Source organism: Ascaphus truei, chromosome 5, assembly GCF_040206685.1.
Source record: "Ascaphus truei isolate aAscTru1 chromosome 5, aAscTru1.hap1, whole genome shotgun sequence".
NCBI classification, from domain to species: Eukaryota; Metazoa; Chordata; class Amphibia; order Anura; family Ascaphidae; genus Ascaphus; species Ascaphus truei.
The window spans coordinates 148,217,012-148,244,157 of record NC_134487.1 but is presented as its reverse complement, the minus strand read 5'-3'; the positions used below and the strand labels follow the sequence as shown (position 1 = coordinate 148,244,157).

Below are 27,146 nucleotides of genomic sequence, written 5' to 3'. Positions count from 1 at the left end.
TGCCCTCATATTGGCTCCCAGCGCACCACGTGACCGTGTCACCGCACGGGAACACAATCATGTTGTATCCTCTGCTGGCTGACGCGCCACAGCACTGCGTGAGCTAACACGCAAGGAGATACTGGAGGCTAACACTACTGAGGTGAGTGATTGGTCTGCGGTGCGCACACTGCCGCCGAACACACAGCCGTCACCACCGGGGACCTAGCCTTACGCTGGCTTGGTAATTGGCTTGTTACCCATAAAAAGGTTTACATTGCATTGAGTCAGTGATGCCCCATATTAAATGGACCTCCATGGAATACACTCTGGCCTCCGGGATTTACAGTATATCCCGCTACGGTGTACTGCATACTTCTTCCATACCTATCTGATCAGAATTGCACTAGAGACCTTCCGGTTGAGCTGATGAAAACACACCCCAGAGTTATTAACACAGAGAACATCTTACTAAAAGCATGCTTCCTCCTCAATAGTCAGAACAATCTCAACCATTACTACTGGCGCATACTGAAAGGGCACGGTCCTTAACTTAAAACAACAAACGGGGACGGGACATTTCTTAATACATTTAGCTAAGCACTTAAACCTATATACAGGACTCCCAGTGAGGACCCTAGGCAGAACTCGGAAGAACCTGCTTCTAGAACATTGGGTGGAGCTATATATACCATTCTATCTCCCTACAGTGATATAGTCATCCTACATCACATGATGGAGAGGGAGGAAACCTGAATGAGCCCACACAGTTAATCCATTAAATTATATAGTGGTCCAAACGAGGGCTACACTAATAGGCAATATTTGGGAATTCAACACACAGAAAACGCTTTTTATAACAGCCCTTCATGCAGCTCGATTTTTGAGGGACTATTTCTTTATACCTAAGTAGCTTTGGGGGGATGACCCCACCGATTTCAACCACCTGCTCCCAACTAGGGCCCCCCTAGTTGCCGATAAATTAACCCTTGGATATTCCTGGGAAAAAAATACTTGCCCCCTGGCCAAGGTGAACAATTTTGCCGCCTTGGCAGCCTTAGTTCTGGTGCCCAGCAGAAAGTGGCAAAGTCGTCAGGAGTTTCTATTGGAGATTCCAGCAGCACTTTTTGTAGATTTTGTTAAGTTAAATATACCGACAACCGGGGCTCTGCGTACTGGGTACACAACTGTTGAGCAATGCGGGACCAACACAAGTTCTACTAAGGTAAGAAAATACTAAAAGGGATTTGGGGGGATTGCCACTTTAATGGGATAATTGCAAAATGTAGAGTACCGACACCTAGGCCCTGTGCACAGGCAAGAAAGTAAAGTGTCAGGTCTAATGCAACAGAGGAGGAGTTGAATGGCTTGGTGCTTTACTTGTATTCCAGCTGCAATACATGCTGCTAAGCCGTGGCGGCCCCTTTAAGACACACATACACATAGCACCTTCACCATGCGGCACCAGAGCTTCACGTGCCGGGTCCGCCTACTCCTGCCGCGACCAGCCCAGGGTCAGCCCCGCCTCCTGGGCGCGCTGATTGGTTCACTCCTTCCTCGTCCCGCCTGGTTATTGGCTAGTTGGCGCTGTCACTCTTCCGGACTCACCGTAGGCCCCGCTGCCTAGCTAAGTTGTGCGGCGGTCAGTGAGTTTGTCAGTGTCGGGCCCTGCAGTGACCGCGGGCCGGAGTGTGAGTGTGTGCCAGGAGGAGGTGGGACCGCCAGCGGTCACAGGTTCGTATCATTGGCCTTCCCCCTCTCTGCTTCATCAAGATAAGGAAGGAGGAGGACGGCCTGGGGGGAGAGGGAGAGAGAGGACGATGAGCGTTTGTGTCGCGGTGTTGTCGCGATAGTGGTCCCCCTCCCCAGCCCACGACGGCCGCCGACATGCTGATAGAGAATGTGGATGCTCTCAAGACCTGGCTGGCCAAGTTACTGGAGCCCATGTGAGTAGCTGGTGGGGGTGGTAACAGGGGCTGTGGGTCAGTAGCCATAAGGCCTGGGGGAGGGGTGAATATATGTATCCCCTTAACCCATGAGCTGCCGGAGGGGCTAGCAACACATTGTTGTGCAATGTTAATATGTCACTGGCCCCTCTGGCAGTGAGAGGGGTAATCCCTTGCCTGATGATGAAGCCTGGCACTGGAGTGGTTAACATCTGTTGGGCTCTATCACTTCCCAGAAGTTATACTGGGGCATTACACCGGCAAATAAGAGATTCGTGGGGGGGATCGGGGTTGTCTTTGGCTCACAAGTGGTTAAATGTTTATTTGGATTGTAAGTGGTTAATTGGGAATGGAGGGTGGCAGGTAATGTTATTAGTGGTTGCGGTTAGTAAGGGGTTAATGAAGATTGGGGTGGATGCTAAAAGAATATGAAGGAGTTAATGGCGAGTCAGCGGTGGCTAAACTGGCGTTACTGTAGATCGGGCTATAAGAGTATTTGGCGGTGTTGACAAGAAGGGGTTAATTGGTATTGGAGTGGCAAAGGGTTAGCAAATGCAGGCTTTCAGGAATTCTGCTAGGAACCGGTTAATAAGAAAGTTGGGGCTGTATAAATGACTGAAGTGTTGGCGAGGTTGTAAGGGGGTGTTGCTGGTGAATGGGTTAATGGCGCAGAGATTTGACTATAGGGGTTTGGCCAAATGGTAGATCTGGTAGAAAGAGGTAAAGTGCCAACATATCACAGTGGGTACACAGTGACATGAATTGCATGTACACAATGACAGACAAGCGCAAACAGAGAAGTAATGAGGGCCCTGTCCCTGAGCGCTTACAATCTAGAGTAGAGGTTCCCATCTCCAGTACAAAAGGACCACTAACAGTGGAGTTTTTAAGCATACCCTGGCTTGAGCACAGATGGTTCTGTCAAAATGATTGGGCCACCTGTCCTAATGAGTGGATAGCCTTAAAACCTGCACAGTTGGTGGTCCTTGAGGACTGGAGTTGGAAACCTTTCCATTATCCTCTAGATTCAAAGATGGTCTCTAGCGATCTGTAGGGTGGGATGATCATTCAACAGGTAATGTTCAATTGACGGTATTGGCTAATGGATCTACATAGTACAGATTTCCGTACGGCAAAAATTGGGCTAATGGAGCAGTGCGTTGTAAAGACCTTGCAATAAGGGATTAATAGCAGTATGTGATATACACGTCTATCCGGAAAAGGTTAAAGGAGCAGAGATATGCTTCAGAGATAATACAATTATGTGGGAATAATTATTGCAGGGAGGTGAATGTGGTGGTCTGTGTATTTGTCAGAGCAGCAGAGGTTTTGCAGAAAGGGAGGAAGGGATTATTATTCTATTTAATGTACCAACTTGTTCTGCAATACAATGGAGGTTCGAGGGCAAAACACAATAAAATATAAAACATTAACATTCTGCTCCAAGGAGTTTACAATCTACAAGAAAGGAAAAGTGGACACAAGGAAGAGGGGATAAGATTGTTGACACTTCTTTCCCTGTCGGCCTTCTCCAAGCTAAATGTGTGTTTGTCATGCATGCATATATACCAACCTGCTCAAGAAGGTATAATCACATTATTCTGTAATGATTTTAAACAATATAAAGGAGAGTCCCACTCTGAGGTGGTCCTGTAAGGTAATATGAAGATCTAATCATGAAAAAACCTGAAAGGTAGACCTATCGGTCAAAGCACTTTATAGAAGAACACACTTTTGTTTTTGTTTTTATTTTTTTTAAACTGATTTAAGGAAAATAGTGGAAAGAGAGTGCACTTTGGATTTGTTTTTTTTTTCAATGTGGATTTATTCAGCCATACTGTGATCCACGTTTTCGGCTGTCGCTGCAGCCTTTCTCAAGGATATTGCCATCAGGAAAATGCCATCGGCAAAAGATAATCCACAAATATCACTGTGAAATAATTTGTTACAAAATGTATAGATTTGGCTTACTGGTATATAATATATTTGAGATGTATAGATACCTCAAATATATTATATACAGCTTTTTTTTTTGTTTGTTTGTTTTTTTGGGACGTATGTATCCAAGTAAATGACAACAATGGTTAAAGCGAGACCCTGCCCCAAAGAACTTACAATATAAGTGTTTTGTTGGGAGGAAACTATACTTCACACCACTGGAGTATGATGAAAGAGACACAGCACTGCTAGATCAAAAAAGTCCAGTACAAGAAAAGTTTGTGTCCGCCTTGGGACCTTTTCTCTGGGTATTGTGTGAAAAAGTTTTGTATTTCTCGCCCCTCCCCCCTGCGAGGCCGGTGGCACGTGCTGCCGAGTCCCCCGGTCTGCAGGGGGAAAGAGAGGAGGGGGAGTGACTGGGGCACGGCCGTGATGTCACCAGGCAGGTTAGCCCTCATTGGCTGAAACGCCAGGGGGCGTGGCCTTGCGCTCCGTTGGGACTCCTGCTCTCAATTTTCTTGAGAGCAGGAGTTTGTTGGCGCAGCACGGCGGTCCCACCTCGAAGCGGGCCCAGCCCCATTGTGAGGCGGATCTTGTCCCTGCAGTGTCCACCACAGCGGGCACTGCAGTAGCCAGCGGGGACCTGGCCTTACTCATACATTATACAATTTGGTTCTCCAGGGTCATGAGTCAAAATCGTTGTTGACCTGTAATGGGGTAATGAACTATTTTTGTCAACTTGTAAAATGTTTTATAGAGTAATACTTTGCTAGGCATTTAGGGGCCTTTAGGATTAAGCGTCGCGAACGACTTTATTTTTTCTCTCTAATGTCCCTCAATTAAGCGATTTTTGGATTTTGAAAGATTTATGGAAGAAACTCCAATGTTTTTTCAATGATTTTCAAACTTTTATCAGTTTGCATTTTTTTTCTTAACCCTTTGTGTCAGAGGGGCTGTGAAGCATGCGATTAGGGGATCTCTATCATTGATGGCAGAAGGGGGAGGAGTTATCACCCTTCCGTTCTTCATCCGTGAATATCGCGTTGAACTCGGGACACGATCTCAGGCTTAATTTGACAGTTACTATGTCGTTGGTCTCCTGGAGTGCCAGACCATGATGTAGTAGTAGCACCCAAAAGGTTAATTTTCAGCCATTTTATTTATAAGAAGAAAAAAAAATCCAGAATCGAAAGATCCTTGCGTTTTTGCAAGGGTTTCGTTTGTATTAATATCACCTGTGAGCACATTCATGTCACCATTATCTCTTGGCATACAGTGCTTCCGCTGCAGCCAAGGATTCTGGGAACTTACATGCAAATGAGCACAGTGTCACCTTTTTACTTCATGTCCATTTTAACATGGGAAGCCTGGATTAAAGAAGTGCATTGCCAGTAAACCTACTCAGACAGTTGTTTCAACCTTTTAAGTCTCATCAGTATGTGCTTTTGGAAAAAAAAATAATAATAGTGTGTGTGTGTGTGTGTGTGTGTGTGTGTTTTTTTTTTTTTGTGTGTGTGTGTGCGAATCAAATGCCAAGTTCAAGAAGTTTACATTTTGATTGTTCTGATGCTGAGTACGAACCTTCAGTTTGGTTAGAGGGCAGCGGGGCACGTTGTGCGACGTTTTGCCGCGGCCAAAACACTTTGCTCCAGGGCACCTCGCCGCAGGACACTTCGCTGTGATGTCCGGTCCACCTCACACCCGACCCGCAAAGCCGAGTCTGCTGCTACGACAAGTGCATGTTTAAATGTCTCGTTCTGAACTGCTACACGCCTAGACTGGCCGCTCAGAAGCGCCATCTCTAAATGTCCCACGTGGGACATTTAGAGATGGTATGTCGGAGCGGCCTGTTTATACATGTAGCGGTGCCGAGTGGGACATTTAAACATGCACTTGGAGCGATCGGGTGCGGCAGACCTGGCTTGTTGGGTTGGTCGGGCGCAGGAGCGGACATCCCAGCGAAATGTCCAAGCTGCGAAACGCCGGTGTTTTTGGTTATGGCCACAGTGAAATGTCCTAGACCGAACGGGGGTGTGCGCCACACAGAATCACCATGTGGGACTTTTGTAATGGAGTGATAGTATTTTTTGTTTTTACACCCGCTGTACCATTCACAAACGTGTACACTTTCAATTTCTATTTTAAAAGATAGGGCGTTGATTTAGGAAGCCACTCCTTTTTCCAATGTAGTATACATCTTTCTAAAATACAGTCCAAAGAGCTTTGCTTCAATCTTTTATAAAATGTCGAAATTTTCTAAATCGGACGCAGTACTACTTATTTTTTTTTTTTTTTTTTTAATATAATCCACTTTGACTGGCTAGTGGGCTAATGTCATGTTTGTGCTGGAGGATTTGGGAATTTGTACCTTAACCCTTGAACCGCATAGCTCTGCAATGCATTTGTAATCCCTTCTGGCACCAAAAGGGATAAAGCAACACTCATCTTCAACATACATCACAAATGTATTATATACTGTAGTAAGTGTCTCTAAAGATCAGGTTGCACTTTCAGATGTGCAGTCTGCAACGTACTGTGTGTCCGAGTTACTTTGAGATAAAGAAAGTACTTGGCCATGTGACTCTTATTTCATTGTGTAAGGTAAGCAAAATATCAGGGTTTTAGGCCCCGTGCTCTTCTCCAAGGAATTTAAATTAAAGGCCGGGGGACCGCGTGAGGCTTCTGTAACCTGCCTACCATGATTCAGCCGGCTTCGGGCACAAAGGTAAGGTAGGGCGAGAGCGGGGGATGGGGGGGGGGCAGCACCAAACGTTGGCGAACACCTGGTGTAGAGATGATGATGATGGATGCGTTGAAACTGACACGTGTCATCCCAAGGTGGTTATCCTTCTCTTGATCAAGACAGTGAATGCACTTTCTGCAAGACTAACTTCTACTTAAACTATTTTTACAGCTCCTGGTACTTAACGCCTAATTTCTTTACAACCCATTGCCCCACATTAGGGTACAGGAGGGCCCCAGTAATGCGGCGGGTTCCGTTCTAAGGACCCGCTGCAAAGCGAAAATTGCTGCAAAGCGGAACCGGCAATTTTAGTTATGTGCTCATGCGCAGACCTGCAATGCGCATTTCTGCGCATGCGCAACATTGGCAAAAAACCCATTCCGCGACCGGCCCGTTCTCGGTACATGGTGGCCCCCTTCTCGGTACCGGCGGATCGCCGAAAAGTGGGGCACCGAGAAGCAGGGCCTTGCTGTATATGTATTTAAAAAAAAAACATTTTTGAATGGACTGTTTACAGAAATGTATGTTTGTTTCATAATACATCTTTCAGCACCACCACCACCACCACCACCACCACCACCACCACCACCACCACCACCACCACCACCACCACCACCACCACCACCACCACCACCACCACCACCACCTTCACCTTCACCTTCACCTTCACCTTCACCTTCTTCAAGGTTTTTTTTTTTTTTTTTTTTTTTCCTTCGTCTTGGTCCCATCCCATGTGAATATTTAATTGTTTAATTACTATGTAAAACCATGCAAAAAAATAAGTACATTTCTTTCTTTTGTGCGCTGGGTCCCAAAGTGACATCAGACATTATTTTTTTGTACACTGTTGTTTTTCTCATAATTATAGACCTAGGGGCCTATGCAGAGAGCAGCGCTATTTCTAAACTCGCCATTTTTTGGAGAAAATCGCGCAGAAAATGGCGAGTTACGAAAAACGCGCCAATTTTTTTTTTCTATTTCTAAAACTCGCCTCGCGGCTGGCGAGAACCTCCATCTCGCCAGTTTTAAAAATATCCTAATGCAGAGAGGCGCGAACGGCATCTAGCGCCTGTTCGCGCCAATAAAATGGCGCGATTGTCTCCTTTTTGCCTCGCCAGCAAAAGTTGGCAAGAACCTGCCGCTCGCGGCCATAGGAAAGGAAAAAAAAAAGGTGCGAATTTTTTTTAACACATTTCTGCAGCGCACATCTCGCCAATTTAAACTCGCCACACGCATTCATGTTAAACATAGCAGAATTCGCACATTTCTGCATATGGAGAATAAAACTCTCCAAAAAAACTACTTTTTATTAAACTCGCCAATTTTAAAATTCGCTGCTCTCTGCATAGGCCCCCTAGTCTGTTTATCATACTAAACAACAAGGCACCAAAGTGACGAGTTCCATTTAAAAAAAAAATAGATTTTTATTTTTTTATTTTTTTATATGTGCATAAATTTGAGGTATGCATGTATGGGTTACTAAATGCACTTATGCAAAATAGTTATTTAGGTGTGTTCCTAATGATAGATAAAACAACGCGTTCATATTTGTATACTTGCTAATGTCTTGACATGGTTTAGGGAACCCCTGAAATATGTTACTATTCTCTGCAAAGTTATTTTACATAAAGCTTCAAACTAACACATTTTATACATACACATTAGAATACGCCTTGCTGATGTGGTTGGTGTTCTCTGGCAATAAACAGCAGCTACATATACATATGTAGGGGTGGAAATGTGCTTGCATGTCCTTGTGATAGTAGCTCCTCGAATCCATAACACGTGTAACAGTTGCAATGCCTGAGTGCAGAATGTCCAGATGAGGTAGAGAGTTTCTACCTAATTTATTTTTGGTGTTCCCTTGGGATTTACACAACATATCTATCTCTCATAAAAATGGACATTCGAGCTTGTGATCGTTTTGAGTAGAGATCACATGGTTGTGGGCAGGCCCCCGAAACCATGAAGGGGCCAGCACTTCTGTTCTGGTCGAATCACTGGAGCAGTGAACACAATCCACGCTAGAAAACGAGCAAATTTATATGATTTACCCTGCGTGTTTATATTTGGCCCCATATACATGATCGGTCACAAGGGCAGCCTAACGGTTAATGCCTTGGTAATAGCAAAAAGGGGTTGTAATGCTTGGCATTTAGTGAAAGGTGTTGAGGTGTGGTTTAATGATGCAACCAATGAAGGAGCAGATAAATATTTATATTTCCAATATTTTATAATGTATGTAGAAGTATCAGTAACGTGTTAGCCGAGCTTCAATAATCAAAAAGTAAATAGACGATACCGTTCTGTGGCTAACGAGATGCTTTTATTTGTGCGAGCTTTTAAGATACAGTGATCTCTTCTTCCGGCGATGTTACAATGAATAAAGCAAGCAAAGGGTATACTTAAAACTTAAAATACACTGGTTTTAATATATATATATATATAGATATATAGAGTTCCTTATGACCTTTCTTTATTTTTGGATGCTAAGGAAGTTGCTTTTGGGGTGTGCAGTTGTAGTCCTAGATCCCATTGCATATCTACAGAATCGACATCACAAGTAGCCTTCAAGAGGAGAAACTTCTTGGCAATTTGATTAATATTGCTACGTTGGATAACTCGTATAAAAGGAAATTTATCAAAAATGTGTCGCTCTAAATTTTCAGATTATACACAGTGATAATAGTGCAAAAAAAATATATATATATATATATATATATAAACAGTGATACTTATACAGATGTATAGGAAGATGCAGCTGTAACCCGGTAGAGGTTGCTCGGTCAATCCTCGTGATGTGAAGTAATGATGAAGTATCCGGGAAGCGCAATATGTGAAAAGAAATATAAATCGTGATAGTGCAATATTGTTAAAATTACGATCAGAATATAATGTCTTGGCTTAATATTTAATACTCACAAACGTGAGAGGGTAAAAGGCACATAAAGGTATCTTTTTAGGATGCTGTTAGTTGTCACTCGGTGGACAGGAGATGCAGAACTCAGTGTTCCCTCAAATGTATGGACTCCCAAGGACCTTAATAAAAGATACAACTGGACATAGTGCAGACCGTCAGTACAATTTATAATTGGTAAGTAAAAGGGAGTTACACTCACATTATATATTCTGATCCTAATTTTAACAATATTGCACTATCACGATTTATATTTCTTTTCATATATTGCGCTTCCCGGATACTTCATCATTACGTTGGATAACTGCAGCATTTAATATGCAATAGTAGTACAGAAGTCCCTCGGTTATCTGCGGCCCATTGAATTGCGGATCCAATGTTAATCTGTGGTGGTGAGCATGGGATAATGCGTTGAGCGGAATGCATTATCTGGCATCGGATAATGGGTATAGCGAGGATCACCTTTTTAAAATGAAATTGTCACCAGTTTTAGCTTCCAGACAGCTCTTACTCGACTGGAAAAGACAAACCATTACGTTTGCTATTGTGTACTAGGTTTACTTAATGCATATGTACTGTATGTATATTTTTAATTGATTAAAGATGAGCTGTGCTTCTGTGTTGGCTGGCAGGCTGATGTTCTGGCTTGCTTATCTGAAGACCATAACCATATTTTGACTGACTGTGCCTGGGTCGATCAAACTACAGGGTGACCCAGTACTGTTTTATTTAGTGTAGAAAAGCATTGTCTGGCTATGCACATGATTTGTACCAGTTCTCAAAAGAGAACGGTATTATATTACTAGAAGCGGCTCACACTCCTAGTTCCATGTCAATTGTTCATTTACCAGCTATCTGAGCGTACAGGGGTTTGGTGCATTGTATAATGCAAAACATACGCTATAAATAGTGTTTTGTGGTCCCTTGTCATATTTTGTTTTCTTACAGTACATTTCCATGTAGAGTGACGGAGTTGTGTCGGTTTCATTAAGGCTTATTCTTGTGGGATATTTTTTCACCTGTACCAAAAATTAAGGTTGTGGGTGGGGAAGGGAAGAATATGGGTTCTGAAGTACTTGAGGCTCTGACTTCAACTTCTACCTCTGATAACTCTTTAGTGATGTGAAATGTTCCATTTCTCTTTCTTTTGGTTGTCATAAATTGTTTGGCTGTAGTTCTTGCAGAAACACTAACTATACTTTATCAAAGAAAATATGATCCGGTGAGAACTATTGGGTTTTTGTTTCGATAACTCTGACACTCAACGTGTGTGTATATGATTGCACACACAGCTGTCTCTTAGGGCTCGTTCAGGGTGCCTGCTTTGGCATATGGAGGGCGCGCGTCCGCGAGAGCGCGCGTTGCTGGTGTAGGAGACGTCCGATCATCCCCTGCCGACAGCCTGGGCGTTCTGTCGTTCAGTGGGCGTGTCTTTGACGTCACATCCTAATCCTCCCGGCCACAGACAGAGAGCAGGGATGAGGTGTTGCAGCCTTGAAATCATTCTGAAGAATGATTTCATTGGCTGCCTTGGTCCCTGTGACGCTGCTTCAGCTGCAGTAAACGAAATTTTCGTTTACTGAAGCTGTCGTCAGCGGCAACGCCTGGCTTCGGAGGCAGGGCAGTAGCTACCCTGACAACATGTATTCAATTTGAATACTTTGTTGCTCACGGCAGCACGCAAGTAAGCACGCCCGCCCGCCGAAGCCAGCACCTTGAACGAGGCCTTACACATACAAATACACAATGTAATTCCATCCCTATATACCAATAGGGACCACATAGTATCCACACACACACTTTGGTCGCGTTTATAGTGACGGTGACGCGACAGATGACGTCAGCCGTTGCCACTAGCGAAAGTTAAACTTTAGTTTTAAGCGACGTCGCTGGCGACAAGGCATCGCTCTCTGGTTTAGAGACGGTCACGTGGCGATTGTCTCTAAAAAATCAAATTTACTAGTCTTCAAAAATTTTGGTCGCTCCGTCGCTGTTGCAACAGTCAATGGATTTGTTTTGGAGCGACGTCGCCGTTGCAAGGCACTAAAAGCGCAGCCATATAGTATTGCAACACCCTGATACATTTCTACTCCTACCCACACTATTAGTATACACTCCCACTCCACACCTTTTGTAAAGCGCTATGTATGTATGTATGTATGTATGTATGTATGTATTTATATATACTTATTTACTTACTTGCACTCATTCTTACATCACTAACATTCAGGGACCATTTTAACACCAAGTCATAAATCGCATACAGCACAGGGGGGAGGGATAGGTTTCAGTCACAGATACATTCCAGGATGCACTGTTTTTAAGTAAAAACCTTTCTTGCTTTATCCATTGTAACACCGCCGGAAAGCTCGCACAAATAAAAGCATTTTGTTAGCCACAGAACGGTATCGTCTATTCATTTTTGATTATATATCTATCACCACCTGTATGCCTTGAACTTTAAATACATCAATACCCAAAAAGGATTATGATTTTAAGTGGTACTCTCTTTATATTTCTCCAGTATATAAATAAGCTTCAATGGGGTGAAAGTCCAGAATACCATTTTGTTTGTTTTGCCCCGAGGTTTGTAATGCACAGTGTATGCCTTTGCATAGTTCATGTGTTTTATGGGTTACTGGTAAGTTCAGATACAGAATCACTACCGTATTGTAAGGATTCTGCTCGTACGTGCCGGGTTTTCACTACGGTCCAGGTTTTCTGTCTCCTGCCCTTTCTGCTCACTGTGGCCATGTTGGGTACTGGCAGTCTGCTTTATAAGGCCTCGGGCATGGTCAGCGCTTAGGCGCTGAGGCGCGCGCAAGCTTACCAGTGAGGCCCTGCAGCCGCAATGAGTGCGTCTTTAGCAGGAGCTCGCGCACGCTTCCGCAAGCGTGTGTCTTAACAAATTTTTAGTTTCGGCGCTCACGGGAGCGCAGGGCCAGTCACGTGAGCGGTTCGCCCAATGAGGGCGAACCAGCTCCGTGACGTCACTGGCCCGCCCATGTCTCTATGGACTCAGCCTAAGGCCAGGGCCATGGTCAAAAAGACCACGCTGAGGGGAAACATCATCCCTATCATCACGGCTTTAGACGGTGCTTCCGCAGGCGTGTGGAATTTCAGCCGACAGCCAAATTTAATTTTTCCCACTGAGGGAAGCGCAGGGCCGATCACGTGACCGCCAAAGGCCAATGGCAGTCCGTGACGTCAGCGACGTGGCGCGCTAGCCCTGCCTCCCGCCCGGCACACAAGCGAGCTCGCTGACGCTCATGCAGGGACACGAAAAAGCTCCTGCCTAAGCAGGAGAGCATGAGTCAGCGCTGCTCAGCGCTCTTGTCACTATGTCCGAGGTCTAAGGTTCCTGGTTGGAGTCGCCAAGCAAAGTTCTGTTTCGTCTTTGCTGTCACGCATTACCCTTTCGCCTATTTGGAATCCCTGTTGCTGACTGCCGCCTGCCCTGACCTTTGCCTGGATTCTGCACCACTGCCGCCAGCCCTGACCCCTGCCTGCTTGCCGACTATGAATACTTTTACAGGACTCTGGTCGGTTATTCTGCATTCCTACCTCAGCCCTGCGGCTCCGCCTCCTGCGGCTCCGCCTCCTGATTCGAGACGAGCTCCGACCGTCGCACGTATATAATGACAATGTCAGAAAGCATTCAGTATTTTAATAAACCCTCGCACATCAGAGGTTAATTTTAGTTGTATGTTGCCTTAAAGAAAGATGTATTGTTTTATGCCAGGTCAGGCCCACTGACCTTGTCTGTTTCTGTTTTGACTTGAGAACCTTATTCCTAGACAACACCTGGTTTCGCAAGTGGGGAATTGGTATATAGCATCAATTCTTCTGATGGTAGAAATAAATGGAACCTTCTAATGTCTTCTCCTTACCTTTCTTTTATCTGGCGTCATGTGACGTTGCAATTTGATTGTGTTGCCATGGTGATGCGTCGCCAGAAGCTGCAGGAGACTTGATAAGGAATATAGAGGCCTCACGCACTTCCCCGGAATGTCATTTTAAATGTTGTGGGGAAGAGCACAGGGCCTCTAAGTGCCGCACACCCCTTTCTTATGCTATAAAAATGTCACTGGTTGCACGGGGGGGGGGGGTTAGGATATGTCCAGAGGGTGGGATTTTGCTTGTTCCAATACAGGAAGTTTGGATACATACAAGCCATGCAATTGCGATGTGTTCTGATGTCAGATATGAGTTTCCATATGCCCTAATTGGAAAGAAAACGGATATTATGTAAGTACAGCAAGGCCCCGCTTCTTGGCGTCCCGCTTTTCGGGGTATCGAGAAGGGGGCCGCCATGCATGTGCAGATTGGGCCAGTCTAGGGTCGCTCATGCGAATAATGTTTTTTATTTTTGCCAATCTGCGTATGCGCACATAACAAAAATCGCCGGTTCTGCTTTCCGCGATTTTCGCTTTGTGGAGAGTTCTTAGAACGGAACCCGCCGCATGACTGGGGCCCTCCTGTGACCATGTATCAGAGTGATTTATAAAACTTAAAGCTGCAGATCAAGCAGTATCCTACATTTATTTTATTTTTTTCTCCCCCCCTAATCCCTTCTGTACTATGAAAATACATTTTTTTTAAATGCTACAAGTATTATAATGTAACAACCATTTTGTTTCTATAGCAACCATTTACAAAGTCACATCCCCTTCCTCTTCTGAAACAGGCACACCCCTTTTTTGAGCCCTGCCCCTCTTCTTGCAGTGCAGCAATTGTATCTAGTAACTGCCTGGTCACATGATCTTCCCCACTGAACTTTGTATCTCTGGTCCTCTTCTGCTGCACTGACAGCCATTTGATGAACCCCAAAGCTGAATCTACACTGATCGATCAGGACTTATCGATTGGCAACTTAGCTAATTATCATTGTGTGGATTATATTAATGCACATATTAAAGGGGGGGGGGTGGGAATGTACAGAAAAGACGGCAGCTTGGACTGCTGCTTTAAGTTAAAAATAAAATCAATACTGCAGCTCCAACCTTCACAGGAACTGTGTTCAGTCTAATTGGGTAATTGAAAGTTTCTGACGTTGGTAGAGCGCCAATTAACATGCCAAAATGGGGGGGAAGGGGTCAAGATGAACTCCACATCAGTAAGATATCATTCCTCGTTGTTACCTTCTTTGTGGCTCGCTCAGAAAAATAAAAGGCATGTGAAGTGCAATATATTACAATAGTGGCATGTGGAAATCCCACTCGCATTTTATGAATACAATACGGGCATGTAGCGCAAGTGTACGTCCGATATGTGTACCCTGCGGTCAGCTCTGCCTGCTCCAATGCCTCCATTTCTACAGGCACCGCAGAGCTCTCGAGAGGCTCGTCTTGATTCAGACATTGCAGAGAGTTATCTGGTGCCTTTTGGAGACGGATGTGTCGTGGCTGATTGCAGGGTGCACGTAAAAGAGGTGACGTCAGACACTGGAGGAAAAGAGATTGGAGCCTCAAGGTTTGAAACATGCCGCCACTGTGACTCCTGCTGTACACTTGCACTACATGCCCGTATTGTAATCATAAAATGCGATGTTTATGACCTGCCTGCTCGTTGGGAGCTAGAAAAGAAGAAAACGAGGGATAATATTACACTGCAGAGTTCATCCTGACCATTAAATACTTATACATATATATTTTTTTTTTCATTTTGGCATATTGATTTGCACTTTGCCAACTTTTTAGAAACTTTAAAGATATTGTTTGTGGTAACGTATAAGAATCCTCCCTTTTTATATTTTGAAGAAACTTTGCATTTATTGTACTGTATATTTTGAAGAAACTTTGCATTTATTGTACTGTATGTTCTAGTAGTAATCGTATTATGTAACCTGAGCACTGTACTATTTTTGTATATCAAGTGATTAATATTTTCGGACACATTTTGCTACAATAGATTTTTAAGTGCATATTTTTCTTGAATAACAAGGACCACAAACCCTGCAATTAAATTTTAATATAAATATTTGGTGGTTGCAGCAATTTAAAGAGAAAAAAATGTATGTACATATTTGTGATGGATTGAAGGTAGATCTTCATTTGAGGGACCTTGCGTTGGTGAAAAACGTTTGCTGGACACTGTGTATTAACTCTTGTCACATACTTGGCACAGGCTCATAGGTGTGCCGTTCAGGACACTATAATTGCCTGAGATTTCTTTTCCGTCTGCGGTAGTGTGGTGAATTTATTGTGATCTCACAAATCGCCATACTCTTGAATTTTATCTAGCAGCTGCGGTAGAGTATTATTTGTGATGTCAGAAATAATGCAGAAAGTAGAAGAAAAAATGTACTGTTGAAAATCAAATGCATATCTGACCACTAACCCTAGGTCAACTGTGTGTAATGATCTGGTCCTTTCATATTTTCATTTTCTGGTCTGCTAGCAATTTGTGTTCTAAAATAAATTTTGGAGACAGACTTACCTGGGTTTCCATTTATATAGCTGACATTGCGACAAATTAACAGATCTGAAAAGCAAGCAAAAAAAATTATCTTAATATTGACTGAATTATAGCATTTATAAGGAGTGTTTTTTACACTGTAATAAAAAAACTAATGGCAGGTGATTTTTTTTTTTTTTTTTAAATCTATATCTCTCAACGCTACCGTGCAATTAGATGGTCTTTTACCATGCAATCTCTTGTTACTCATGTAAAATACCATAGGTGAGCAAAACCTAAAAGGCACCTTAACCGTTTGCCAGGTTAGATGTTTCCTTGACCATGAGAACAAAATGCTCAAAGGTTTTCGCATGTCACACTGCTGCAGATTACTGAAGGAATCCTGTATATATTGCAATCTTGACGACTTAATATATTTATTTTCTAAGATGGTAAACTTGAAATTTAAATCTTTTGACGTGCTCTGGGTAGACTTTTTGTGGAAGCCTCATCGTTTTTTGCTTATAAGTAGAACTAGGAAAAAGCTTGCCAAATTGAGGTATGTCCCTATTTTAATTTTAATATCTAGAAATCCAAGCCTGACATTCCTGGCAGAATCTACAAATTATTAGGCTGAATCCATAGAGACTGCAGCCGTGCGGAGGCTGAGGGAAAGCGGTTGCTTTCCCTGGCCTTAGTGCGTGCGCTGTCTGGGGGCGGGCCAGTGACGTCATGGAGCTGGTTCACCCTCATTGGGCGAACCGCTCACGTGACCGTCCCTCCGCTCCCCTCGGTGCCAAAACTTAAATTGATCTGGCGCCTCCTAAAGCCGCCCTCATAAAGGGTGCCGGGGGTAAGTCTGTTGCCTCAGCGGCTAAGCGTTGACCATGCCCCCGGCCTTATGTGTAAATGCTTGTAGGCCTAGTAGATGCACATTTTTAGAACCTTGGGTTATGTTTCTATAAGCATCAGTGCAAATATTAGACAGCTTTACGTAAGTAACCAGTAATAATAAATGGAAACATGTGGAAAGGTCTAGCATGTGAAATAATGAATTCAGAAACATTATTGCCAGGTATCCTTGGGGAGGCCCCCCAACAGTCTTTGTGCCGTCCCCTATACCTGCCTCTCGGAAATAACCAGGTGTTTTTGCTTCCTTCCATAACAGATGTGATGCTGACCCTTTGGCACTAGCAAACTATGTCATAGCTTTGGTCCGGAAAGACAAATCCGAAAAAGAGCTGAAGGCCATCTGTGCTGACCAGCTGGATGTTTTTCTGCAAAAAGGTAATATTTTTAAAAAACTTTATAATTATTATTTTTTTTGAAGGTCTTAAAGTTGTGCCAGGCTTTTTTCCTAAAAATGGTGACACAATGGTTACGTATATCTTTATTTATTTAGCCCCATCCAGGTACATGGTGTTTAAAGCAGTAATACACGTGACTTAATGGGAATAAGTGCTTCAGACATAAATACATTAGGAAAAGGAGTCCCTGCCCCAATGAAGTTACAATCGAAGTGGGGAGAGCTTATAGACAGGAAGGTGTTCTGGTAAGGGCGTTTTCAAGGGGCCACGGTCAGTGCATATGAGGTGTATAGTATCAGCTAGTAGAACTACCCATGTGCTTTGTTTGCTCTACCCATGTGCTCCCCCCCACCCCCCAGAAGCAAGGAGAAGTATGTAAAGAAGGAGAATGTGTGAGGAGGGGTGTGATTTTAGTGCAGGGTGCAGATATGAAAGCAGCTCGTGTGAACTGAGAAGGAAGAGCTGGAGATATATGAATGGAGTTAGAGATTAATGCGGATGGCAGAAAGCCGTGTGTTGTTTGAAAAGAAGTAGGGGTGGTGATCTAGAATGCTGACTCTGATAGAATATGCCTTCCTTTCCAGCGCAGTTCAACACACGAATTCAGGGCCAGTAGGTGTCCAGTTGTTCCCTTGTTTCACTTCTGTTTAAACCAGTGTATCCCACTTAAAAAGGGGCCACTTGAAAGATGGGATGCTGCTTGCCCCCTACAGGTGCTACTTCCCCAGTCTCTCTAAATATATAGGCCTAAGAAGTCACCTGATCCCAATTCCGTTCTCCCCAGACAGCTCAAATAGCATATAAGGCACAGAAGACAAATGTTATTTATAATGGGACAGTTCTACCTATGCCAGCTGTTGGATTTATTCATCTGATCAGCACAGCAGATCTCAATAGCCGAGATGGCAACAAGTAACCCAGTGCATACCTGTGAAAAATCAAACCCTTCTCTAATCGGCAATTGGTCAGCAAGGCTAATGTTAGAAATGCTTCTGATTTATTCTGTTTGGTTGAAGGGGAACACTACTGAATCATTGCCAGTTTAATAGAATGTGGGGGGGAAAAGGACATTTCTACCGGGAACTGCAGTAACCTTATTGCAATAGAACTATTTTAATTGCTTTCCTATAAAGTAAGCATGTTAGAATGGCAAAAATAGACTGTGTATGATTAGTGATGTTGCATGATTGACACATAGAGGCGAAGGATGTTAGAAACAAGCAAAGGCTGGACCGGATCAGATAGACCATATGCCAAGACACTTCCCCACAAAAGGCCATTGATTAGTATTAAAATCAAGCCTATGTTCAGGCAGTATTTTCTTTAAAGAAGCTGTCATCTCTCGCCTATCGTTTTTGTATTTATTTTTTTTGACCTATTTGGAAAGTTAATTAAATGTAATGTCCTTATTTTAAGTCTACTCCAAAGTCTTCAGTATGGTTTACATGGCAAATTCCGCTGTTTATTCTAACTTGACTCACTCTGCAAGGCAGCACAGTTCTCTCCCCCCTCCTGTAGACTTCAAAGAGTCTCATCAGTTGAGCTGTTATCCTGAGCTTCTCAGTGACATTATAGACTTCAAAAGAACTTTATCTAAGTGAAAGGGGGTAAGCAGCCATTTTAATTTGGGTTTTATTGTTTTGAAATAAAACACAGTTTAAAAATGAGTCGGCAGGGAAAATACAGAGGTGAATACAAACCTTCTATTGTGTAGTATGGTGAGAAATTATAAAGAAAATGAAGGTAGACATGCAGGGGAACATGCTGTGCTTCCACTCCCTTGGGAACACAGAATTGTATGTTTTTCAAATAAGTAGGGATTGCCTCTGTCCCTTACATACAGTGGCTTGCAGAAGTGTTCACCCCCTACCAATGTCACCTGTTGAATTACAAATAATGTATGTGTATTTTTTTCAAACTAACTTCTTTACTTTAATTCAAAGCTACAAAACTGTAGTGATTAAACTGAACACTGGGGAAGAGGTTAAATGTCAGCAAAGGAAGTAAAAAAAAATACTTTATTTACTGTGGTTGCGTAAGTATGCAGCCCCTTAAGTCATTTCTTGGTAGAAGGATCTTTAGCAGCAATTACTTCTTCACAGGAAAATTGATTCAGTTCTGATAAGTTTGATAGTCGATGGACTGCAATGTTCAAGTCTCGCCATAAATTGGATTGGATAAGTTGGATTGGTTTCAAATCAGGACTTTGACTGACTGGGCCACTCAGGAACAGTAATTCTCTTCTTATTCCACCACCCCAGTGTGGCTTTGGGTCATTGTCTTGCTGAAATGTTTCAGAGTCTTGGTTGATTCAAACAGGTTTTCTTCAAGGATTTTCTTATACTTTGCACCATCCATTATAACATGATGTTGCCACCCCATGCTTTACAGGTGGGATGGTGTTGACTGGGTGATTTTTTTTTTTTTTGATTTTTTTTTTTGATTTTTTTTTTTGCAAAGAAAAATTGAGCTTTTGCTAGATGTTTAAATTCTAAAAAAAGTAGGTAAAATTTGAGCAATGGAATTCACCCAGTGAACCGCATCCCAACGGTCCATGTGCGTACATTGTTTAAATATGTGATAGAGGTAGCTCCAATATAAGTTCTAAGTATTGTAAGGGTGACTAAAAAAAATGTGACAGACTGAAATGAACAGTCATAAAAAAAAATAAAAAAAACATGTAGATTTGTGAATGATTACAATTAAGGATAGATATGAACCAACATAAATGTGATGTGTGTGAATCCATCCAGATTCTTTCTCTGACTATTCTCACTGAGCACTATGGATTCCTGCAACTCATTCTCCTCACTAGAACATTTAGAAATTTTAACCCACAACAGTTTCTGGCTGACCTTACCAACTGCCCTTGACACAGAATAGATTTCATTCTTGACCCCCGATTCTACACTCGACTATTTCCAATCCGAGTTCTTAAAACTCCTTGTGATACCTATGCTCCACTAAGCAGAATAAGAGTACAGGGGGCCCACCTTCCGTGGGTTACTGGCCTTATAGCGCTGTAGCATTTCTGTGATGCCTGGTGGAAAAGCTACAAATAACTGTCACTACCAAGTATCTTAACTACAGATACCTGCGGAATATGTGCAAAAGCACAATATTGTTCTGACAATCTTCGCCAGAATACATCAAACCCAGCTAACTTCTGAAACAATATATTCCAGCCTTCTAGCCATCAACGTCCAAGTAATATCACTATTGAGGATATTACTCTGATAAATCCCACTGACATTGCAAATGCATTCAATGATTACTTTGTGGGGTGTGCTATTAACTTATTAGCGAAACGCAACCCAAACCACAAACGTGAACCTCATTCTGAGAGTAACCATATAGCCCCACCCTCTCCCAACATTGCCCACAATTTTCAATTTGTCCCAGTATCCGAAGAGCAGATTACACAAGCGCTCCTCAAATTAAAACTAAGTGGCCTATGTGGACCTGACTTACTGCAATCTAAGTTCCTAAGACTTGGTGCCCCAGCCATTGCCAAACCAATTGCTTCCATAGTCCACTCTATTTTGTCTGTAGGCCATATCCCTAAAACCTGGAAAACTGCCCGAGTTGTCCCAATCTTCAAAAGTGGGGACAAAAACACTGTCTCAAACTACAGGCCAATCTCTCTTCTCCCAATACAATCCAAAGTTATGGAAAAATGTGTTCACTCCCAATTAAGTGATTACTATATCAAGACAAATTTAATTTTCTTAGCCAATTTCAATCTGGCTTTTGCCCTAAACATTCCATGGTAACTACTCTGCACTGAGATCCAGTGTGGAATGGAACTGGGACAACTCACTGGTGCAATATTCCTAGATTTTGCAAAGACTTTTTATACTGTTGATCATGTTATCTTGCTTAACAAACTCCAGTGCTCTGGAACAAGGAAGCATGCTTTAAACTGGGTTCATTCCTACCTATCGGGTAGATTCCAACATCTGTCTATCTCAGGCTATAACTCCAACCCCTTGGGTATCACCTGTGGTGTTCCGCAAGGCTCTGTTCTTTGCCCCCTACTATTCTCCGTGTTTATCAATGATCTTCCTACAGCTTGTAAGGGAGCTTCAATACACATGTATGCAGATGACACCATTTTACACGCACACAGCCCTAGCCTCTCCGACTTTGAACACATACTTCAATCTGACTTTTTGAGACTTGAAAATTGGGTTTCCCAAAACAAACTGTTTTTAAACACTGACAAGACTGTAACAATGGTATTTTAAAGCTTCCAATGATTGAGCTCCAGATCAGAACCAATGCTAATAGCACCCTAGCTCCTGTTACTAGTTTTAAATACTTGGGCATGTGGTTTGACTCCCATTTAACATTTGGGATGCACTTTGATACCCTGACATATAAAACCTATGCCAAACTAGGTGTACTTTACAAGAACAAATCCTCCCTAAGTCTGCTGGTCAGAAAGCGTATCGCACAGCAGATGCTAATGCCAATTAGCGACTATGGGGACATAGAATACGACTCGGCACCCCAAACCCACCTGGGCAAACTTGATACCCTCTACAATTCAATATGCCATTTTGTTGTCCAATGCAGCTACAGTGCACCACTGTGAAATGCTCAAAGAACTAGATTGGTCATCACTTGAGTCTAGGCGCAAAGTTAATCTTTCCTGTCTTGCCTTCAAATACTTTCTGGGCAAGCTACCCATCTATCTGAACAAGCTCCTAACCCCTACCACATGCAGCACCTATCATCTGAGATCTGACTCCAAAAGACTGTTCGTGGTCCCAAGGTTCATCAAAGTATCCGTCCGCTCCTCCTTCTCTTACCGTGCACCCCAAAACTAGAACAATCTACCGGAGACTCACAGCCACCACCATCAAAACTAAAGCTGTCTCACATTTTAATCTGGTCGGTAACTGTTACATATGCATTTAATGTATGTTATCTCTAACTGTGCATGCTATGTATTGTATATAATGTATACAGGCATACCCCGCATTAACGTACGCAATGGGACCGGAGCATGTATGTAAAGCGAAAATGTACTTAAAGTGAAGCACTACCTTTTCCCCACTTATTGATGCATGTACTGTACTGCAATCGTCATAACTGATGTAAATAACGCATGTGTAACAGGCTCTATAATCTCCCCACTTGCGCACAGCTTCGGTACAGGTAGGGAGCCGGTATTGCTGTTCAGGACGTGCTGACAGGCGCATGCGTGAGCTGCCGTTTGCCTATTGGGCGATATGTCCTTACTCGCGAGTGTACTTAAAGTGAGTGTACTTAAAGCGGGGTATGCCTGTACCCTGTTCACTTATGTAACTATGTATTTGTAACCATGTATTATTTGTCATCTTAACTCTATGCCCAGGACTTACTTGAAAATGAGCGTTAACTCTCAATGTATTACTCCTGGTAAAATATTTTATAAATAAAATAAATAATATATGTGCCCCATTTTGGGAAATGGCCTAGTGAGCACATTTCTACCTGTTTCCGTTTCTATTAATGGTATTGCACTATTGATGGGTCTTCGTCCTTTCGCAATATGTCAGTTATGTACAGTACATTGTACGTGCTTCGGAGCACGGAATCCAATCTAATTGGTTGGTAGGAAGAAAGCACAGAGACAGTAGCAGGGCGTTCTAGTAAGTGTGTCTGCAAGGGGCCAAGGTTTATGGTGTAAACTATCAGCCATGGAGCTACTCGTGTGTGTTTTAAGGTGGGTCTTAAAGGTGGATAGAGAGGGTACTAGTCAGATATTGAGGGGAAGGGCATTCCAGAGGTGTGGGGCAGTCAGTGAGAGAGGTTTAAGGCGGGAGAGGGCTTTAGATACAAAAGGGGTAGAGAGAAGACATCCTTGAGCAGAACGCAAGAGTCAGGATGGTGTATAGTGAGAAATGAGGGCTGAGATGTAAGGAGGAGCAGAAGAGTGTAAAGCTTTCAAAGTGAGGAGGAGAATTTAGTTTGTGGTACGGGATTTGATAGGAAGCCAGGAGAGGGATTTCAGCAACGGAGATGCTGAGATAGATTTCGGAAATCGTAGAGTGATTCTGTCAGCAGCATTTGGAATAGATTGGAGGGAGAGGCAGGAAAGCCGGACAGCAGGAGGTTACAGTAGTCGAGATTGGAGAAAAATGAGGGTCTGAGTCAGAGTTTTAGCAGTCGAGCAACAGAGGAAATGGCGGATCTTGATATTGCGGAGGAAAAAAACGACAGGTTTTAGCTACCGTTTGAATGCTAGAGAAGTCGAATGTGACCCCTACGCAGAGTGCTTGGGCTACTGGGTGAATTATGGTACTTCCAGCAGTAATGTGGAAGGAGGTAGTAGGAACTGTACATAATACCGCGCTCCTCCCTATAGAAGTTTGCTGCAGGTAAAAAGATAGGCCTTACATATAGAAAAACAAAAAGAACGATTCTTGCGCTCCTACCAATTAGGCTAAGGTTTAAATGCTCATCTGCTTTATATAGCAGTTACTGAGCCCCTACCAATTTTCCAATTAGTGCAGGTATATTACACCCCAGTGCCAGTCTGGACATCACCCTCCATTGAATGGTGGGTGAATGTGTAAGGCTGACAGAGAGATGTATATTTGTAAGTTGTATTATATTCACACCAGGGAATTTGTGCACCCTGATTACCTTTATAGCAACGGTAAGTATTATACTGGCATTAGCCAGATTTTAATTGCACTACTCACATAAGCTTATGCTTTATTTAACCCCTTCAGGGCTTTAACACTTGTTTCACTAGTCCATGGGACAATTATTACATATATATACAGTATAGTGTAGGTACATGCATTAAACGGGTTGCCTTGACGTGGCATGCAGGCTTACAAATGCTTTGGCCAAAGGGTTTAACCAAATACCCTTTTTCATGAGAATATTATTTTATCTTAGCCTAATTGGTAGGAGCGCAGGAATCGTTCTTTTTGTTGAAGGAGGTAGTAGGGCCAGGTTTGGGAGGAAGTATGAGGAGCTCTGTTTTTGCCATGTTAATGTTTAAGGCGGCTGAGGGCCATCCAGGATGATATAGCAGAGAGGCATTCAGAAACTTTAGTCTGTGCATGTGTTCTAGCCAAGCAGAGTGCGTTTGTTATTGAGATTGCATACACAATCTGTCATTCAAATCGGACATCCACAACAACCTCAGACATACAAAGTGCATACATTAAGTTGTGATAGGAATGTGGGATACTTGTTTTCTTACTCCACCTCAATGTGGAAGCAGGAGTGTTAACCGTTACAATATTTGCTACCTTGGTCTGGAGGAAAAGGAAATATCGATGAGAACTTTTCGCTATTAAATTGTGAATGTAGGAAAACCTGGTGTCTAATCCATCAAATGTTACATGAACGTCTTTGTGTTTTTCTATTACAACCTTCAGTCTGATGGTTTCATTAGTTCTACATTCCTTGTTCTTTCTGGAGTCTGTAAATGCATTGCAAAGCAATGTATTATAATTAGACTTAAAGGATTGTTGACTTTACGTGATTGGTTTTTGTTTTTGTTTTTTTTCCTTCTCCAGAAACAAATGGTTTTGTAGATAAACTTTTTGAAAGTGTGCACACAAAGAACTACCTTCCTCCTGAGGAAATACCGATGCCAGAAGTAAAGCAAGAAAAAGAAGAGGTTAAAGAGGACACGGCCGAGAAGCATCATCTGGCATTACCTGGGATGGGATTGGTGAGCTTTCATTCCTTTTCACAGTGGTGTGTGTTCTTTTAGGGTTGAATATTGCCAGAATATCTGATGTTATGACTTGTATTGTGGCCTCCAAGAGTGAGGGGAGAATATTACTTTATATAAACATCCTGTATGTTTGGGAGAAATATACCTTTTTATTGCACAACTGATTTCTCTTCTAGGATCAGTCTCTTTCTAGGCATTTATTATGTAAGATAAACTGAAATACGCTTATTACAGTTGTATGCTAACCCTGCTCAACGTGAAAAAGAGGTCTAATTAACACTAGTGGAAATCTCCAAACAGTGTGAAAGGGCAGTGCTCACAGGGAAAAATACTAAATGTGTAGACTTGGAAAGAAAGAAAGAATCCCTATACGTGGCACGAGAGAGACACCCTAAATTAAAAATATAGCTTTATTAGTATGGCTAAAATAATACTCTTTGGATCTACAGACGGAGAACGAACAAAACAAATAAAACCAATTAAAAATGACGGAGAGCGTCTAGGTACTACTGATTTAGCTAATTATTAGTATGCTGAAATTTATTGTATAATCTGCAACTTGAAGCTCATGATCTATATATGTAGTACATATCTTAAAGTTGATATATAATCGTAACGTCACTTTGTATCCTATCACTAAAAGATTTGATAGGTATTAAGTTATACTGGGATAAGATGGTTTTACCTAATTACCTGCTTTATAGTGTCACAATTAGTAACCCGCAAATGTAAGTGGGAGCCCAAATTTAGGACCCACCTGCCACTAAACTGTTACACATTGAACTTGTTTAGTAGGGTTATGTACTAAAAGTAGCGCCTCTAAAAAGCATATGAAGTCGCTACAGTAGTATTGGACAGCAGCCACTTAGTATCCAGTCACTGAAGGATTGGCAGATAAGTAATACTTAGGAGGTAGGATAGTTATGCCAGGCTACCTATTGGTCAGTATAACAATTTGAAACCCAATATCGTAAACGGGGACCCTCTTACCACTAAACTGTTACAGATTGAACTGTTTAGTAGGGTTATGTACTGAAAGTAGCACTTCTAAGAAGCATGTGAAGTGGCTACGATCATACTTGACATCAATTTAGATGTTGGCACTACAATCCGCTGTGGACATTCGATCATTACTGCAACTGAAAACACATCAATACCAGTCAGTATAACTTTAAACTGTGGTTGAAGTGCTGCTGCTGCCGCCCACAACCGCAGTCTACGAAGCACTCCAACCCAAAATGCGCCCTCGCCTCTCCGATAAGCCGGCGTCGCCACAGCAGTGACACCCGACGTACTTTTCACCTTCGTGGCTTCATCGGGGGCAAATTCTAGGTGATACATCTAGGGTTTATATACATGGTAGTTCTTAAGGTAATTCATTGTTTCAAGCAGCTCATTGGTCCTCGTTTATCCAATAGGCAGTAAATACGTATTGGTACACGCCCACCATAACACTACTTTTTGGCTATTTTGTTGTTCTGGGCATGTGGGTCATATCCTTAGGGGCTATTGGATAAAGAAGCGTGGCGTGTACTGTTGATCGCCCGCTTGTGGACTCACTCCCTGCAGAGTCATGGTTGCGTTGTTGGGTATCCCCCCTCCGTTTCCATGGATACCACAAAACATGGAAACGAATTGATACGCTTTATTAACTTTCTTCCTAAAAGAGATCGGCACAATTTAGTTAGTTTGCAGATTTAGGTATATGAATTCACTTTCTCGTGATCCATGCAACCCCAATGTCCAGGTTGCACTAAAAATTACCGTGACCAGCAACACCATACACAACTGAATCATAATCTAATTCACATTTGATTCGTTGTTGGGTGTTGGATATTAAAGGTAAGTATTAGGAAGCTGTTCCCTATTATTTCATTGTGAATCAGCACAGCGACATTATACAGGTTGCATCGACAGAGCCATGGACAACAGACAACAAAATGCACCAACAAAGTCCAGAACTATGTTTGTCCTCGGCACGGGTTACCCTCGAAAGAGTTAGCTCCATCTTCTCCAGGCAAATAATAAAGTTGTCCTTGTATTGTCTCAGTAACTCTATACATTTGATGTTTGCCGTGCTCTTTGTTCCTGAGGTGAGTCTTGTAGCATATATAGTTACATGAATTGCGCACCAAGGTGTAGACACAATGTCCCTATCCTATGCCCTTGCACGATGTACCAGGGTAATTATATTCTATAAGAGCTCTGGTCTCAATCCCCCCCCCCGACC

General features: G+C 42.7%; 1 protein-coding gene across 3 annotated transcripts in view; it reads left to right on the top strand.

Annotated features, from left to right (window-relative positions):
- The first annotated feature begins 1,562 nt into the window (after positions 1–1,562).
- Positions 1,563–27,146, top strand: part of RBM27 (RNA binding motif protein 27) — an 80,214-nt gene continuing 54,630 nt past the window's right edge. For 2 of the 3 annotated variants that reach the window (XM_075601033.1, XM_075601032.1), the window contains exons 1-3: positions 1,563–1,925; positions 17,088–17,206; positions 24,753–24,910. In XM_075601033.1, coding sequence (XP_075457148.1) covers positions 1,867–1,925; positions 17,088–17,206; positions 24,753–24,910 — 336 coding nt within the window. In that variant the 5' untranslated portion in view covers positions 1,563–1,866. The remainder of the gene's footprint in view (positions 1,926–17,087; positions 17,207–24,752; positions 24,911–27,146) is intronic. The other variant, XM_075601034.1, reaches the window with a different exon arrangement.